Source organism: Chionomys nivalis, chromosome 14 (genome assembly GCF_950005125.1).
Source record: "Chionomys nivalis chromosome 14, mChiNiv1.1, whole genome shotgun sequence".
NCBI lineage: Eukaryota > Metazoa > Chordata > Mammalia > Rodentia > Cricetidae > Chionomys > Chionomys nivalis.
The window spans coordinates 14,792,364-14,811,466 of NC_080099.1; the positions used below are offsets into that span (position 1 = coordinate 14,792,364).

General features: G+C 35.4%; 1 protein-coding gene across 3 annotated transcripts in view; it reads left to right on the forward strand.

Moving 5' to 3' along the window:
• Positions 1-19,103, forward strand: part of Dcc (DCC netrin 1 receptor) — a 1,032,721-nt gene that overhangs the window by 487,991 nt on the left and 525,627 nt on the right. For all 3 annotated transcript variants that reach the window (XM_057788956.1, XM_057788957.1, XM_057788958.1), the window contains exon 3: positions 6,475-6,759. In XM_057788956.1, the coding sequence (XP_057644939.1) occupies positions 6,475-6,759 (285 nt within the window). The remainder of the gene's footprint in view (positions 1-6,474; positions 6,760-19,103) is intronic.

Below are 19,103 nucleotides of genomic sequence, written 5' to 3' on the forward strand. Positions count from 1 at the left end.
TCATTGTTTTCTTTCCTATTTTTTAACCACATTGTTGAACTCATTAGCTACAGCAAAGCAGGGACCACTTAGCTTAGATGCTCTCAGATGACTGTCTTAGCCTTTTAGTTTTGGGGGCTAGAGTTTTCATAATTAAAGCATTTTACCTATGAGTCACAAGAGCATTGGGTCAGACACACAGGTCTTCAAGGAGTGGCTACTAAGGGGATTAAAGATAGATAGTAGTCAGACCCTGGGCCAGCAATGTTCCTACCTCTGCACTATCATTGAAGGTCTAGCCAGTTAACCAGCCTTAGCAGAAGGTTCACTGTGCCTCTAGAGCGGTTCTTTCTCAGAACTTTGCTTCAATCATTTCCTAATGTTTAGGGCTGGTGTTGCTTCCTGAGGATTAAATTAATCATAACACATAGTTTACATTCAACAAATGTTTATTAGATGAAGAATCATTATACATTTTGCCATCTGTAAGACAACTAAGGCTGACCACAACTAGGGCTGAGTCCTCTGCTGTAGAATTCACAGATAAGCCTGGAAAAGAAAAAAAACTGCAGAGTTAAATAGTGGCAGTGGATGTGTATGATGCAAAGAGGAGCAACTGGTTGTCCCTGGACAGAGGATTCATCACCTGCCTTGACATTATCACCTCCACATATGTAAGCGTTATGTTAATGAGAACTAAAAAGGATAAGCACTTTCTTGTACAACTGGTAAATGCTCAAGAAAGGAGTCTACTTTATGGATGGATAACGGACCTTGAGCAACATTTATCAAAGCACACATGCAAAGAGGCACTTTTTGAATCTTCCTGGTGGTAAACTACTATAAGTTAAAAACAGAAGTATGTTTTATAGTAATCAGAATAAATGATGAACTCATTCCTCTGTGTTAATTTCAAAATGGGCATAGATTTCTTGTTCTCAATCCTATTTACTTTGCAACTGTAATAAGGATTAGTATTATCAATAACATTTCTGATGCTGAAGCCCAAACACTTCTTAGTCTATGTAAGTCACTTATAAAATAAGAATTAGGTGGCCGGGCGATGGTGGCGCACGCCTTTAATCCCAGCACTTGGGAGGCAGAGGTAGGCGGATCTCTGTGAGTTCGAGGCCAGCCTGGTCTACAAGAGCTAGTTCCAGGACAGGAACCAAGAAGCTACGGAGAAACCCTGTCTCGAACCCTCCCCCGCAAAAAAAGAATTAGGCATATTTGTGTTTATTATTTCAAGGAAAAGGGGATAAAATAAAGCTTTGGTATGTGGTACATATCTTGGCTTTCCTATAGGTAAAATGATTGATTACTCTTTACAGCTTCTCACTAAAGGTTTGGTCTGTGTTAACACATGGCAGGGCTGGACACGTCTAAAGCTGTGGATAGACTAGTGTGGGAGGCTTCCGTAATTCCAGATGTTCCTAGACATAAACCTGGTACACCATCCTGGACCAGGCTGGGTGTGAAGGTAGGCATCTTGACAATGCTTCCTTTTAGGAAACAACCTTTTCTCAGAGATAAAGATAGAAGCCCTCCTGAGGCACTCCAAATAGGTCTGTGTGCTATTTTGAATAGTATAGCACTCCAGACTGTAGTGAGTTTATAGAATTTAATGGAGTGCAGAATATGGAGTTGTTCCTCAGTAAATGGGGGAGTTGGTTCCCGGACTCCATAGAAAGGAAAACATGCAGATGTTTTAATCCTTACATAAGATGCCAGTTTTGCAAGAGCATATCCTCTCACATACTTTAAATCATGTCTAGCTGACTTATCAATTCAAATAATATGTAAATGCTATGTTCCAAAACACTTCTTAGTCTATATAAGTCACTTATAAAAAAAGAATTAGGCTTATCTGTATTTATTATTTCAAGGAAAAGGGGATAAAATAAAGCTTTGATATACGGGGCATGTCTTGACTTTCATATAGGTGAAACGAACTATGCTTTCCTTTTTATAGCTTCTCACTAAAGGTTTGGTCTGTGTTAACACAAGGTAGTGCTAGACACATCTAAACCCAACAATAGACTACATGTGATCTCCTGAGTTTGAACAGACTCTTGCTGACCAGGGACCTACTTTTCATGAACAACATAGCTATTTGATACACAAAATATAATGAAATATAATGAAGAGATGAAGCAGGAATGTGACCCCAGATAATCTGGACCCTTGGTGTCTTATCTCCCATCCCAAGCTCCAAGGGTGTGTTGGAAAGTGATAAATGTAAAACTAGTATCAGTTTTAAAATTTGGGCATTTTTAAAGCATTTAAACGTATATAGGATCTATACAAATATTAATGTTTGTTTTTTATTGTCAGTAAATATTTGATATACCCCATGGAAAGAAAATATAGATAACATAACAGAAACATGAAGACACTTTTCAGGTTTGATTTATGCACTGACTCTGTCATGGTGTCTGTAAATTATGAGTGATATAAAAAATTTAAGCGAGAAAGATGATTCTCAGTTAGACTAGCAAAAGTGTAGGGATTTTTATACTTGTTGCTATTAGAATGCCTACAGTTATGGCAGGACGATATTGGGGGTGGGGGAAGCATATCCCTTTTTAGAGAAAGTACTAAAGAAATAACATTAAGAGAAGACTAGGTTCAGAGCTTCAGACCAGTTCACCAGAGTTCAGAATTGTTTTGCAATAGTTGTGAAAAAATGATGTGGGATTATGCTAGAGTCTTGGGTATGCAATTTTAAAATATAGTCAAAACTCTTGTACAGCATTTGGACATTAAGATTAATATCAAAAAAATTGATCAGAACCATGTTCACCAGCAGTAGCATGAACTCCTTCTGATGTCTGGAAAGGACATGAGAGAGTGAAGAATAGAGAAAGGAAAGTACAGTAACAAGAGACCCCATAGCCACCTGATGCACAAAATATTTACTTTATATTATTGTATTTAATAATTTATGAAAAATATATAGTATTTCATTGTTATGAGTTTTGGTGAATTTAATAACTAAAATTGATATCACATAATATCTTCTTTTACAAGGAGATGTCATGCAGAAATTTAGTTCCATAGTGAAAGCAATAATTTAAGCCACACAAGAATCTATAGACTTACTTGTTTGCTGTGTAGTTTTTTTTGTAGAGACAAAAATAATGGATAAAAAGTCATTTTATAATTTTTCATCCTCACAATTATTTGAAAATTTCCTGCTACAATGTTAACTTTAAAGGCCAGCTGGCCGGGGTCTGAAAAAGCATGGGACAAAACCGGTCTCGCTGAACATAATGGACAATGAGGACTACTGAGAACTGAAGAACAATGGCAATGGGTTCTTGATCCTATTGCACGTAATGGCTTTGTGGGAGCCCAGGTAGTTTGGATGCTCACCTTAATAGACCTGGATGGAGGTGGGTGGTCCTTGGACCTCCCACAGGGCAGAGAAACCTGCTTGCTCTTTGGGCTGAGGAGGAAGGAAGACTTGATTGGGGGAGGGGGAGGGAATGGGAGGTGGTGGCGGGGAAGAGGCAGAAATCTTTAATAATTAAATAAATTAATTAATAATAAAAAAATCTCGTAAAAAAATAAATAAAGTGGTTCCTGTTTAGAAAAAAATAAAATAAAATTGAATATATTTCCATTCCTTAACCCCCAGCACTAGGAACTGAACCCAGAATACGCTCTCTTGTTTCTCTTTCTTAAGATCTAAAGCCATCATGGTGGTGTATACAAATAATATGTGTTGCACAATTTTGTCTGGGAAATGTGATAAATGACAATTCACACCAAATACAGCACCAACAATAGACCACACAAGTGAAGCCACTCAGTTAAAGATACGCACACGAACAAGGGTGACTGACTCAATCTCTGAGTTCCCTGAAGCTTGTCAGTTTCCTTCCTAGCCTCTTAAAATTCTGTCAGCTTCCTGACTGTGAGTTCAGAGGAGACTGCGGCACAATAGCTTGTAGACTAGGAGCCAATCCCATAGTCTCATTATGTTACTATGGCAGCCAGATGAGGATGATGTAGGAAAACAATTGTTGAATATCAATTTGAATTATGTGTCTGTATTCTATGCTCTAGCACTAACTTGCTAGCTAAATTTTTAAGATGACTGATAGTCAGATGGAACACAATGATTCTGAATTTGTACAATGTCTCTAACTAATATAGAATCATGTATCTGCATGCAGAAAAGTATCCAGATGTTTTTCTAACTTACCTAATATATTTTATTCTAACATATATTAACAAACTATATTGCCATTTTATAAATTTAATATAAATATTATATAGCTATTCATAACTATTTTTCCTTAATCTTAAGAAAAATTAACAATGACGACAAGAAGGAATGCTATTAAATAAGTCAGAATCTTGTTTCCTGACATAAACCTTAAAATAGCACTCCTACTCATTGTTGTTTCTTTATAATATAGCAGTCACCCTTTGATTTCATCCTTTTAATCCACACTGAAATTAATTAGTAGCAGATTAATATACTGTATCTTTTTCTTTCAAAGGCATTCAGAACTATACTAAGTGCCTAGAAAGGACTTTGATCCAAGAGCCAGAGAGCAAGTTAATGGGCTCCTTTTGTTTTTCCAACCACTCACAGTAGCTCTCAGTTATAGGTGGGGTCTTTTGTTTGGAAAAGTAAACTTTTCCAAGGGACTGATACCGTTTGGAAATACCTCTGTAGTGTTGGTCTAGGTGGTTCCATAGATTCAAATTCCAGAGTCTTAGCTTTAGGAAACAGGTAGTTTTACAGCTCAAGTAATATGAAGTGCATACATTATCTTGTATTAATCATTCATTTTAAAGAATAGTGCAGTTCCTTACTATTACATCTCTATGATTTCAAGTAGTTTAGGGAGAGATATAATGATAATAGTACCTATCAACCTGTACCTATTCTATGTGATATGCTGAAATAATTTTATATGTCATTGATTCCATTATCTTGTGATTCTGAACCCTAATATTTGAAGTAGACATGAAGTTTTTCCTTGACGTAGGCCTGAAACTTCACTATAATATTTCTTATTGCCTCTCATGCTAAATTGTGTTTAACCGGTCCATTTACCTCTGACCTTTTTTTCTAGCTTTACTTTTTGTCAGTTTAGGAAAGAAAATCAAGTTTGGAGGAATTAACAGACGGAGGTTCGAAGTAGCAGCAGGAAAATGGCCACAATAGAATTTGTCATTGATGAAATATTGATGGGAAAAATCAAAACTTTTTTGACATGATTTAATCCCAGATATGGGAAATTCTTCTTTAATTAAAATAAATTTTTAAACATTGCAATACTTTAAAATAATTATTAAAATCAGAGGATGCTAAGGAAGATGAATTAATAAAATTTTATTATAACATGTGTCTAAAATGAACAGCATTATCAGAGGCAAATCAAAAGATAGGAATGTATCTGTGATGACTAAAGCAAAAATCCAAATATTAAAATTATTTGCTTCAGTTCTAGAAAATATACGTTCTGTGGGTTATAATGATACGATTCATACAGACTTGTTTGGACTCACTAAGTAATAGCAGATTGTTAAGGACGAAAGGTAAGGATGATGATATACTCTTGCTCATGAAAAGTTTCATGAAAACAAGGTCCTAGTGTCTACTGCTTCTCTATAATGAAACATCAGACTAGAGACTCTTACTCACCATGCTTTGCTCCAAGGTGGTCAGCTTCTCTTCCCTTTCATCCCTACTAACTTTGCAAGCCATTTCACGTGCCATCTGAGTGGAACATGAAAGCGGTGTGCGGATTAGCTATTGTCTCATTGCATACATGAAGAAATGAAGCACAAAATGCGTGGCCCATAAAAGCTAGAAACACAAGCTGTTCTCACTCCAACCGTAGGATTTTCTTTTCCATGCTGCGAATGCACCAGCCAAATGCTGGAGAACAATCACATTGAACTGCCAACCTACCATTGGTTGCTGTCTGTTTGTATAACTGGAAGTGAATATCGCTCTTCTTCATTGAATCTGTCTCAAAGTATACTCCACAATCAGTTCTTGGGTCTTTGTAACTTCTTGTACATTAGTCCGATTTTAGGTAGCTGGGAGGATATAGTGAATTGGGATTCAAGAAAGCCAGGTATCATTTGCAGCATTGATACATAATGCCACCGGTACTTTTTATGTGGAATTTTAACTTTCAAAGCACATTTTCCTCCTTTTTAAAATTAAATTAACCTTATCAGTTCTGTTTATTTTATGAGATTTTTGTTGTTGGTGGTGGTGGTGGTGTTAGCTAAGAGTCACAATTAAAGTAGAAGCTTCTAGAGGGTAAGCGACAATATTGTCATCATATCTTAGCCAAATAACTTACTTTCCAAGCCTGCTGTTATAATGTGTGAAAAAGTTAGAAGATTCAGCATAATTTAAGAGTATAGATGCTAAGATACAATATCACATGAAGAACACAAGATACTGATAATTGTCCTGTATTTGAATGACTCAACTCTTCTTCATGGTGTTTCTTTTAGGACCACTGAGGTTCCTTTCCCAGACAGAATCAATCACAGCCTTCGTGGGAGATACAGTGTTACTCAAGTGTGAAGTCATTGGGGAACCCATGCCAACAATACACTGGCAGAAAAATCAACAAGACCTCATTCCAGTTCCAGGAGACTCTCGTGTGGTGGTCTTGCCCTCTGGAGCATTGCAGATCAGCCGACTCCAGGCAGGGGACATTGGAGTCTATCGATGCTCAGCTCGGAACCCAGCCAGCATAAGAACAGGAAATGAAGCAGAAGTTAGAATTTTATCAGGTATTTCAATGCTTACCATGGTTTCCCACAATAAAGCTGTCTAGAAAAGATCAAATGATTTTTTTAAGGACAAATATTTTCTAAGGATTATGTGTTCTATATTGCTTACTGAGTTTTGATTAACATTTTCCCTCCTTTTTTGTTAACATAATATATGAGATTATATGTTCTTAAGTTTTGTATACTACTAGTTTTTTTGAGAAACATATAAATATGCTTTAACCTCATCCTTCTTCTCCTTTATTCTTTCATTCATTTATGTTTATTTCATATTTTTGTGAAAGTCCATTTATAAGGACTTCTCATTTTATTTCATTTTCTTCTGATAGTGGTATAAAAATAGGTATCATTCCCATTTACAAAACAAAAGAATTTGTGAGGCTAAATGTCATCCCTAAATTAATGTCTAAAAACCACCTACTCTAACTTTTGCATACTAATTTCTGGAAAGCACTATGTTATGTCTAATGTTGACTAAAACGGACACCAGAGCCTGGCCCTTTAGAGGCCTGGGTTAATGTAAACATACAAAGTATTTATAACAAAATGTGATTAACGTTATGCAAGTTTGTTCATTTCTATCTTTAACATTTTTCCTTCTTCTCTGGTAAATCTCCATGACTATGGTCATCTCATTTCATTCTCTTGAATAGTTAGAAGTTGGATTAGCTGCATCTAAGGTCTCTTCCAGTGGCTGCTGTTATTACACATCTTTTATGTCCATACTTGGTCTGAGACAGATCTATACTTATAAACTACACTTTGTAAATCATAGAAAAGCAGTCAGAAGTTTGAATGAACTGCTCTTCAAATCATAGGTACTGGTATCCATCCATACGCTCCTAATTGCTTGAGTTAACATAAATATTTAATATAGAGAGAGACAGAAAGTTTTCTAAAAGAAAACTAGCAATTCAGGTGAAGTTTATTCATGTTTTAAATAAGACAAGTTTAAAATATCTTTTTAATTTCTTTGTGTGCTCAAATTAGGGACATGGATACTGACTTCAGTATGCTAGTAACTATTACAATTTGGCTGCATTACATACACCTTACAATAAAATATAGCAGTTATTAGAAGCACATGCTCAGATTTATTTAGGCTCCAATTTTATGCCCCCAATTTAAATATTATATTCATGTGTAATGCAAACCTTGAATCACTAGATAGGAGCCACATTTAAAATATTGACAGGAATATGCTTGATTATTTCAATATGACAGAGAAGCCTATTTTCAGTAACATTAAGTAATCAAATCTAATATTAAATTTGAAATATAAGTTAAATTGTTATATACCTCTATTTGTTCACATTGTGAAGTGTATAATAATTGAATTGCATAGAGATTTATTTACAGCCACGTCAGTGTGCTTTGGAGCAGTATAGATATTTTTATAGGGAAGAAAACTAAAGTAAAGGAAGGTCGTGTATTGCGGTGATACGGAAGAAATTGGAGACAGAGTGGTAGACATGATCATATTATATTGAACACGTGGATAAAATTCTCAGTAGAACTGGAATAAAGAATTTGTATTTAAGTTCTTATTAATTCAAAGATTCAAACATAAACTTCAAAAATGAACTACAAGAAGATCTAACGCACAGAAATGCTGTCAGTCTTGACCTAGCCTGGCTCATGTACTGTAGACACTTTAACAGTCTGTGTAAGAGAAGTTCTGTTTGATTCCTTTGGTCTCAAGTTTTCCTGTTTGTTTAGCAGTAAAATAAAAAGATCAACAAAAGTTATACCACTATACAAGAGAATGAGTGATTCATAATTCTTAAAGTCTTGGTTGTTAATTATGCTGCTTGGATTTTTAACATTTTTTTATTCTTTTCTGAATTGGTTTCTACTTTCTGTAATCACCAGCTTGAAGCACTAATTGTTCCATATACATATTGAGCATTTTCTATTATATCTCTTCTTTAACAGGAAAATGATACAGCCACTAAAATAGGTACCCACAATGTGATTAGCATGAATTGGTAGCTTCAGAAATGTCACTGCAAGCTAAGCTAGCTCATTTCTTTTATTTTTTAATATTTATTTATTTATTTATTATGTATACAATATTCTGTCTGTGTGTATGCCTGCAGGCCAGAAGAGGGCACCAGACCCCATTACAGATGGTTGTGAGCCACCATGTGGTTGCTAGGAGTTGAACTCAGGACCTTTGGAAGAACAGTCAGTGTTCTTAACCTCTGAGCCATCTCTCCAGCCCCAAGCTAGCTCATTTCTTTAGCGTACACACTTTGGAAACTGAGGCAAAAATATTTCCACAAGTACAGACTTGATGAGGCCATGTAACGATTTCCATGTTAGCTTGGAAAACAGAGTGAGATGCCTGAACAGATAAAGAAAAAAATGGTATAGAATGGTTAACACATAAATATTTTCCTGTAGTACCTTAAGTACCATGCTGATTAAGTTACATCTTGTGTTAGTGCTAATGTGAAATTTGACAATTGTACCAACATGTATTTATTACTATTATTTGATAAAGTATTTAGGTATGTATTATTTATGTATTTATTATTGTCTTTGTTGTACTGGAAATTAACCTAGGGCTTCAGATAACCTGAGAAAGAATTCTACCACTGGTTTGAATTCCTTCCTACTTTCTTACTTTTTAAATTTTGAGATAGAGTCTCACTAAGTTGCCTAGACATAGATAGCCTTTTCCTCACCCTATAGTTCAGACAGTCCTTGAACTTGGGAAGTTCTTGCCTCAACCATCCAAGTATTAGAATGTACAAGCCTCTGCCACAATCCAATCAAGGTCAAATTCCATATATGTTTTACAAGGGATTATCTAATTCTAACTAACTCTAACTTTATAAAACTTATTCCAATTCATGAAACACATCCCAGGTAATGAATATTAACAAATCACTGGATTCCATAAATTCTCATTTTAATAATCAAGTAATTATGACTAGTTTCAGTTTATAAATGCTGCAGCCCTCATCATATTTACTAATGCCTACAGAACAGCCATTGACTACAAAAAGAAAGTTGGATGATGAAGTCCTGGAGAAGAATTACATAAAGCAAATAGATAATACCCAACACAAATCAGAATGTTCTTGTTTTGTGTGGAGAGAAATGTCATTTGACTGTGTTAAAGATCAAGGAGTGTTGAGCAAAGGGAACTATATATCAGGGAAGAAGAGTGGAAGGAGCAAGAGGAGGTGGACACTTTTGAGAAAACTTCACAGATTGTGTGAGACAGCACTGGAAAACAGAGGAAGGAATGGTGGGAGGGACAAGCCAGAAGGAAGGAAGTTAAGCTGGGAAGAAAGACCTCCTGTTAATTGTGCAGAGAACTGCTCCTATAGTGGCAGCAGAAGGGATTCAGATATGAAGATGATTGGGAAGTTTTTAAAAGCAGGTGTTGTGATTTATGGGGGATGGGATGTCTGTCATCTGGGTTCCTACAAAAGCTGGGAAGTGAGATCTGAGCAGAGACAGGCATGTGGCCTGGTCTTATATCTTTACCAAACCTGGGTGTAAGAGAAAACAGTCATTATGGATCACATCAATTATATATTTCAAGGGAGATTTTTCCATGACAGTCCATCTTTTCCAGGTAAAAATAATTATTTAATTCAAAAGCAGGAAAACTAGTAACTAATTAATTTGTTGACTAATGATTTAAGACAAATTGAGTAGTTCCTTATGAGCAATTATATGTTTTTAATAGAGTAAATTAACAGTATCTGCTGTAATATACCTTTAAAAATATCAGCTACAACACTATAGGCTTTGATGTTTCAAAACATCACCTGAAAAGGGGACTATATCTGCCAGCCAATGTGGTTGCAAAATTAACTTTATTCGTGGTTCGTCACATTTGAATACCAAACCACCCGCCGGCTAGATTACAGAATTATAAATGTTCTTCAATTACTAGGTTGACTGAATGAACTGGTCCAGGCCTTGGAATTCTTATTTCAGGTTTCTTAATGATCTATTGGATTAATCAGTTGATAATTCAATCTACTATTTGTCCACACTGAACTAAGGTGATGCTGGGTCCTCTACAGACCCAAACGTATTGACTATCTATGGTTGGTTGAAAATATATTCTGAATTTTTTTGTTATAATATTTAATTTTATTTCAAAAAATATTTTAATATTTATCTTATTTGTGACCTTAAAATAGATTACTTCACAATTTCATTTATCATTAAGAAGACTACTTGATACTGTATTTAACATTATATTTTATTAATAATAATTTTAATCCAAAATTAATTACAGGTTATCATTTTAAAAATCCCTGGTTCAGTTGCAGACCACAGGAATAACTCTCAGAAAAACACAAGACACAGAAATATTTTTTTGTTTCTAAGTACATACAAAGTTTACATTTACTCTATTATATAATTTGTGGAAATGTCCATTAATATTATGTCCCAAAAACAGCACATCTGTTTTATGTAAAAAATAAAAAATACCCTATTAACTCATTATAGTGTTACAAATCTGAATCGTGTAACTTGGGAGGATGGCTAGGGAGGACTTGGACCCCGCAGTGAGACGCTGGCCATTCAGAGCTGTATAGATCAGGGTGTTGGCAGCTGAAGACTGAGTGTCTTCAGAAAGATCTTCAAATTAGAAAAGACTGACGTTTGCCCTTAAGAAAGGTTTTGCAATAGCAGGACCTCCTGCTTAGTAGCATTTGCTTACCGTGGGCTTCCTTTCAGAGCTAAAGGCAATCTTTGAACCTCAACCACTGCTTTGTCAACTAAGTTGACATCATATTTATGAACTTACATTTCATAGGATGACAGCCATTGTCATAGCCACAAGTTGGGGCGACATCTGTAAGGGCGTTTGGCTTAGAAATGTTAGGCAATAGGGACAGAGATATGAAAGAAATACAGAGACATAGGATTGTACCTACCGGGAGGGCAACCAAGTGAATCCTGAATCCTAAAAGTGTCTGTGTTTATTTTCCATATGCTTATATACCCCAATCCAAAAAAGGAGGGAAGAAGGCAAAAGATTACTTTAACATGACACAAAGGGCAAACAGAACAAATACTTGCTTCAGTACCTGACACATCAAGCCACTATTTCCTGAATTAAGTATTCTGATGTTTTAGGCAGGATATTCAGGGACAACACCTTAGACCAGGTATCTTATAGGCAGTCACTCCCTGTGTCAAACCTCCTGTCTTAATAATGAAGAAACAGAAATAGGCTTGGATTCTCTGACCTTTGGTCAAGGTGGATGGACGCACCTCTATGAGCCATCCTTATATCCATAATACCAAGTAACCACACCACAGTCGGGATATCTTGTTTATAGCCACTCCTTAAGTCACATTAATATTTATATATTACTCATAATATAATAATAACAGTAATATATTGTAATCATTTCCTATTTTTGTGTGTGAATAGCAGTTCTCAATACTGGGCTTAAATATTCCACAATATATGCTGCAAATAATTGTCACCCAATTTTTGTTGCACTTAGGGAGCAAAAACAAAGTAGAAAGAAGTTCTGTATTTAAAGGGCCTCAAGCAGATTTTCATGAAGGTAGATGAGCATATGCTTTAACTTAGTTACTAGTTATATTAGCACCTGCCCCACAAGACAGTCAGACCTTTGAAGCACTGAAATCAAGCACTGACATTTGTCTTGAGCTATGAAAGCAATAGGTATCATGACATTTGAAGACAGTTGGCATATATTGGAAATCAGCTGTTAGTTTAGGAAGCTTCTTCAATTGTTCCAGATGTTTTTTTTTCCTTTTGAAAATTTGCTACATCTTTTAAATCATCATTTGTTGTTTTAGTTTATACTTTTGAATACAAATGGCTCTCTTCTTACAACAACTGAATCAACCACTTCTAGATTCATATTATCTTCTGAGCCTTCCTTATATTGCTCACTTTCCCAGGACTGAACGGAGGGTAGGGACTTGTTCTGAATTGGGATCTGACTTAAAGGAAGTTACTGCCAGGTTTTGTCTTCTGGTGAGGCTACTCCATATCAGCAGACCAACTGTTTTGTTTTCTTAGCATTCATGAGCTCAATGGAGCAGGGCTTAATTTCTTTCTAGAACCTTCCTTTAAACTGATGTTGGCTAAGTGATTGGTACAAGAGGTCTTGCTTCCAGCCTACTATGCTTTTATTAAAGTCTCTTCCTTTCTGAGCTTAATTGTTTCCAGCTTTAAATTTAAGCCAAGAGGCATACACAACTTCTTTTAATTATACAGAGTTGACCCAGTTCCAAGAGAGGACAGAGGAAAGGGAAATATGGAAACAGTATGAAATCACATTTAACTATTCTAAGTTTGCCATCTATACTAATACTAGAGAATAATTATAGTTGTAACAGGAACGATCACTGATCACAGATGACCAAACATATTTAATATGAGTTCAAAATATTGTGAGAATTATGAACTGTGATAGACACATGAAGTGAGTATGTACTGTTGGGCAAATGTGATTTTCAAAAACAAGCAAACAATACATTAATTATTTATAAAATAGAACCAAGAACAGAAAAAAAAATAGAGAAATACCAGGGAACATCACCACAGTATCTCAATAAAATAATTTGTGTAATTGTCTGTAAGGAATGGTGAACAATACATTAAAATGATTTTTCCATTTATCGTCATGCTAGGTTGTTAATTCATAAAACAACTAAGATAAAGCAGAAAAGGGGACATTAATGTGAACATACCCAGATCCAGATGAGTTAACTAGACATTCCTAGATGGATAATTGGAAAGTCTTGGTGAGAACTTCTAGATTATAAGAGAAAAATTTTGTAAAGTATGATACTAGAAGACATCAAATATGAAATATAAAGTTAAAGTAACATACTGAGATTATTGAATCTCATGTCTAGGCATTTAATACGTATTACGTTTTCCTATGATTGAATATTTTTACAAGTTTTTAAGAATGGATAATGATGTAAGTAGAACCCAGAAAAACAGAAACAAAGAAGTAAATAATAAGCATCATTAATATACCACTAGATACTTTTCTTTCATATTTCATGTTATGTGAATTAAAGGATTTTTCCATCCATCTACTTTTGAAAGTACTGTTTCTGACGTCAGGCTATAAGCAGAACACATGTGGCCTTTTGAAGATTTAAATTGGACAAAATTATTACCTGTGTTCCTTTCATAAAGGTATTTTAAAAAGAATGAATTATGTTAGCACTTTGTATTAGGCTTCATGTAGTGCAGATTTTCTACACACTGTGATTTATCTGGACCACATAAAAGGGTCTGAACACGGACTGCCACAATCCATTTTCCTAGATTTTGCTCAGATTGAGTTAGTGTCCCAATATATTACCATGAGAAATGATTAAGGGCATGGATTATAAGACCAAACTCAGTACAGTTTTTGGTTTTACACTTCCTAGTTGCACAATTTCAGACAAATTACTTAATTTAAAGCATCATCTTGCGGAATGAAGACAGAGCTAGGATATATTTTGTAGGACGATTGTAAAGATTACATTGGACAGGCCAAATTCATTTTGTAGAGCTCTGCAGAACTGGGATTATTTTTGAATTTTGGAAGCTTCCTTAATACTAAATAATTTGATTCCTATGTAAAGATTATTTTCCTGATTATTATCTTGTTTTTATTATGGGTATACAAGCCTCCTGGCAATTATATGCCAGTAATTTGTTCAGTTTTCTCCCTTTCTTTTCTCTTTCTGAGCTACAAATACATGAAAGATTTTTGCTCAAGCATCTCAAACTCTGATGTCAACCCAGACTTCTTTATCATTATCATTTCTTCTTTTGTACGATGTCGGCTACCATAGCTTATGTGGGAATGGAAAGGAAACTACACTTGCTAGTATTGGATCTTCAAAATTTAGTAGCAATTTATTCAACACTAATGTCCTTTCTCTCTCTCTATCCCAAATAGGAGTAGGATGTGATCTGACTTTGCAAATGTCTTCACTGCCAAGGATACCATTTGTTATTCTATGTTCAGCCCCAGCCCTGCCTTTTGTAGATTTAAGAGTTTCAGTTTGCCATAGAAATTCCTGTCTTTGAAAAGTGCATGGCTATTGCAATCAGGCAGTAATTATTGATAAAAAAAGTCAGAAAACATGCAATTTTTTTAATTTTTAAGTTAATAAAAATACTTTTGTCCATTTATATTACAACAAAAATCCCTAGAAAAAAATGACCCAATGCCTTTTGATATATACATTTGGCTAAGATTCATGATGAATATGTGGATCTCTACCACATAGAAGCTACCATCTCTGGGAAACTATGCTGATCTGATTCAGGAATGAAAGGGCAATCATGTTATATTGTTAGAATTAGTTACAGGAGGTAAGGCCACATCTTACTAGATGTGAGACTACTGAGATAGACACTGTCTCAACGGGGTTATCAAAATCCTTCTGGGGGTTAGCAAAATGGCTCAGTGGCTAAGAGCACTTACTGCTCTCATAGAGGTCCAGGTTCATTTCCCAGCACCCACATTTTTGCCTTACAATCACCTGTAATTCCAGTTCTTAACCATCCGCAACTCCAGTATCCAATACCCTTTGTACCTGAAATGTGTGTGCATATACATACATGCACACAAAGCATTCAACAAATAAGTAAATCTAAAAAATTAATTTAAAAATCATTTAAAGTGAAACAATATTTAATATGTTAGCAATAAATTTAATTACTACAGATAAAGGAACATCCTCTGGCTTTGAATCTGTCTCTTACTACAATTAGGGTGAATTAAGAGGTCCATGATTCTGACTTGAAAAGGAAAATACTAGGGTAACTAGTTTTCCAGTTACTCTCCTGTCACAGTGATTATCCCATCATCAATTCCATTTGGTTTCCTATGTTCCCCGTGACCTTGAGCTATGTTAGATATTGATTATTTTAGATTCTCTTAGGGTCTAGTCTCTGAAATTTTACTCTATTCCAAAAGATGAAAGCAAAAATACTACTCTTGTGGTGGGCCTCCAAATGGAGAACTGAAAAGAAACAGTCCTGGGTTCTCCCAAACACAATGAGGTGAACATGTGTTCAGTTTTGTCTTAACTACAAATGAGAGGGTACTAACCCTGTGCGGATGGAACAGAGGACCCGGTCATCTTTTTCGACTCTGATGTGAACAAGAAGCCTTCCCTGAGGGTGTGTGGAAAACAAAACTATAATTTGTCAGCACACAAGTGTCAGAAATAAAAACAAAACCAACAACTGAAATCTCCAGGAAACGTGCTTTCTCCATTGCCTTTGTTTAACACCAATTCCTTCCTAAAGAAAAATGTAAATATATTTGGTCATAATGTACAGTAATGCCTTTCTTGACTCAATGAAGCATAAACAGAAAATAATCGAGATTGTTTTATTTACCTAAAACAAGTATTAGAATAAAGAAATCACTACTTTTCTATAAAGTTTCAAATGCTTCTTCATATGTGTATATAAATTATGAAGATGTTTGATTCTCTGAATTGACTTTGACACATCATAATGGCAACATTTGTTTCCTAGTGTTCTAAAGTCATCTGAAAAAAATTAAACCGTTCTAAAAATGAAAAATCACTTCCTTCAGACCTGCTTCAGTAATCATCGAACCAAAATTTTCGAGGGACAGAAGGGACTTAGCCATACGGTACTGACAAGAATAGATGTTCCCCTTTCTTCCAAATCTAACCACAAATAGCAGTAAGTGTGCGTTCATGGAAAAAGAAAGAGGAAGTTTGAACAGATGTAGGAATATTTACAGAGAAAATGTCATTTTTAGTACCAAATTAGTGTAAATAAGGCAAGAAAATGATAGAATCTCAGAGTGAAGAACAGCTCCTGAGAAAATAGCTCTTTGCTTTCCTGTGTTCAAAGTTCCTAGTTCACAGCATGATGAATTTTTTAAAAAAGTTTTTAATGAAATACATTATGAGTTTTGCAATCTGTTGAGATTAGCTTGGTTTAAAGAAAACCAAACCAAACAAGCAAGCAAACAAAAATCCAAAATTCTAAAGGAAGAATCGGGAGGAATACCAGAGAAAATTTCACTCTGAGCTATTATAGCATAAACCTGATGCTGTTTGAGATATGCAGACCTGTGGAAGCCTAGCTGGAAGGACAAAGGCAGAGCAGTTAGCAGGCTGTTTAACCTGAAGCTGAGAATTCCAATACAGGGAACCATGAGAAATTCAGTGAATTTATAACTCTTGTGTCTGAGCAGAAATGAGAAGAATCACCCTATAGTAGCCCCAATCAGGTGTGACTGTAATAAAGTTCGCCAAAGAGTTTACAATGGGGAAAGGAGATTGTGCATTCAGAAAGCATGGGAATTAAAACTATTACTAGTTATTTAAAGAGTGACAGTTACTAAGCTGAGAAAACTAGTGATTTTTTTTTCTTGCTGACACAGATTCCAACAAACCATAATTTAATTTTCCCATGCCTCAGTTATTCTTCAGAATCAGCACAAGACTTTAATGGTAAGGTTCTTAAATAATAGCTCTGGAAAATGGTCCCATCGAGGGGAGGCTATCATCATAGGATAAACACACACACCCACTTATCCAGAATCCTAAGCACTATGTTCTGTGATGTAAGAGAATTACAATAGAGTTTCTTTTGGCTCTAAATATCAGCTCCAGTTGGGTAACTTACATGGTCAAACTAGTCATTTGCTGTGAGGATATTAAGACAGGGTTTCTCACGCTGTAGACCAGCCTGACCTCGAACTCAAAGAGATCCACCTGTCTCTGTCTCCCTGAGTGCTGGGATTATGGGTGTGTGCCACTATTGCAGGCTTAGCTGGGAGGGACTCCTACAGCAAAGGCTTGGCCTGTTGGGAAAAATCTATGCCAAGAGTGAGAAGAGAGTGAAGAGTGAAATCTTGCGCGTGCTGAGGCTCACACTCAGTTTGACCATGGCAATGCCAGAGAGTAGTTTGTTTCAGAAAATGCCACTCAAAACTACCTCTTCTCCAATTACACCAATAAACCTTTTGTCTAGCTCTTGTATCAGTGAATAATGGTGATAGATGTTGGGTTTTATTTCTGAGTATATTAATCATAGCCATTGGGTCATAGTATCTGATTCTAGAGGATCAAGGAATAGCACTCTAAATAGATTCTTCATGAATAGTTATGATTAGACTTTTAAAAAAGAACTTAAAAAATTTCTTGTTTGTATATCATAAACTAAGCTCCTCTCTCTCCCTCCATCTTCCCACTTATCCTCCCAACTCCCACTGCATCCGCTCCTCCTCCACTATTTCTCTTTAGATACAGGCAGGTGTCTCATGGATATCAGTAAGCCATGGTAATTAATCTGCAGTGAGGCCAAGTGCCTCTCCTTATTAGAAATTTTTGAGGTTTCACTATTTTACATGATGAAAGTGTGGATAATAATGATAAGAAAAAGGAGAAGGAGAAGCAAAAGGAAGAAAGGAATGGCAAAAGGAAGTAGAGGAAGAGGGGGAAGAGTAGTATCATCAGTTTCTTTATGATAGATATAAAACGGTTCTTGTATTGGTAGGAAATGTAATCTCAGTTATTTCACCATGATTGTTCTTCCAATGTGTCTCTGCAGGTTCTCAAAGAATGGTTAATGAATTTTAGGTTTCTTGATGGAACCTATGTGGTCAGAACGTTAGTGCCACAGTCTCTGCTGTTTCGACATGCTTCCCAAGAATGCTCTTGATGAAGCAGTAATAAATATGAAGCTTTCTGTAACACTATCCTTGATATCCAATTATTCAGTTTGGTTTTATATTCCATCTCCTGGGGAGAAAATGCAGATGAAGGACATCATAGTGCAGCCAGTGTACTTTGACAGGAAATACTTCTGTGAGAACTTGAACTCCAAACAGAACGAACTACCTTTTGATTGTTCCCCTTACGGAACGTTAGCTTGATTTGAAAAGACAATCAAAAGAAGATGATATTTTTCAGACACGGATACTTGCTATATATTTAATCAAAATTGAAAAATTTGAATGAGTCACTCGAATAAAAATGATTTTGTCTACCAAGAATGAAATGCAAGCTCCTAAGAAAAAATTAGAAATTTGAAAAACTTGGGTATTTTACTGGTAGTTTAACAGCTTTCCTACATTAATAGTCATTTTTGGTGGGATTGCTGGTAATAGTAACAAATGAATATTTTTTCTATAATGACACATGTCAACAGTTGGAAACCCTGTCTAAAATAGCATACTATTCCAAATTACCATCGACTGGTGTGACAAAATCATACATCAATAAATGATTCATTTAAGTACAAGATGAGCCAGTGAATTTTATTTAATATAAGACAGTACCAAATATTTATTGATATCATGTTAGATTTCACA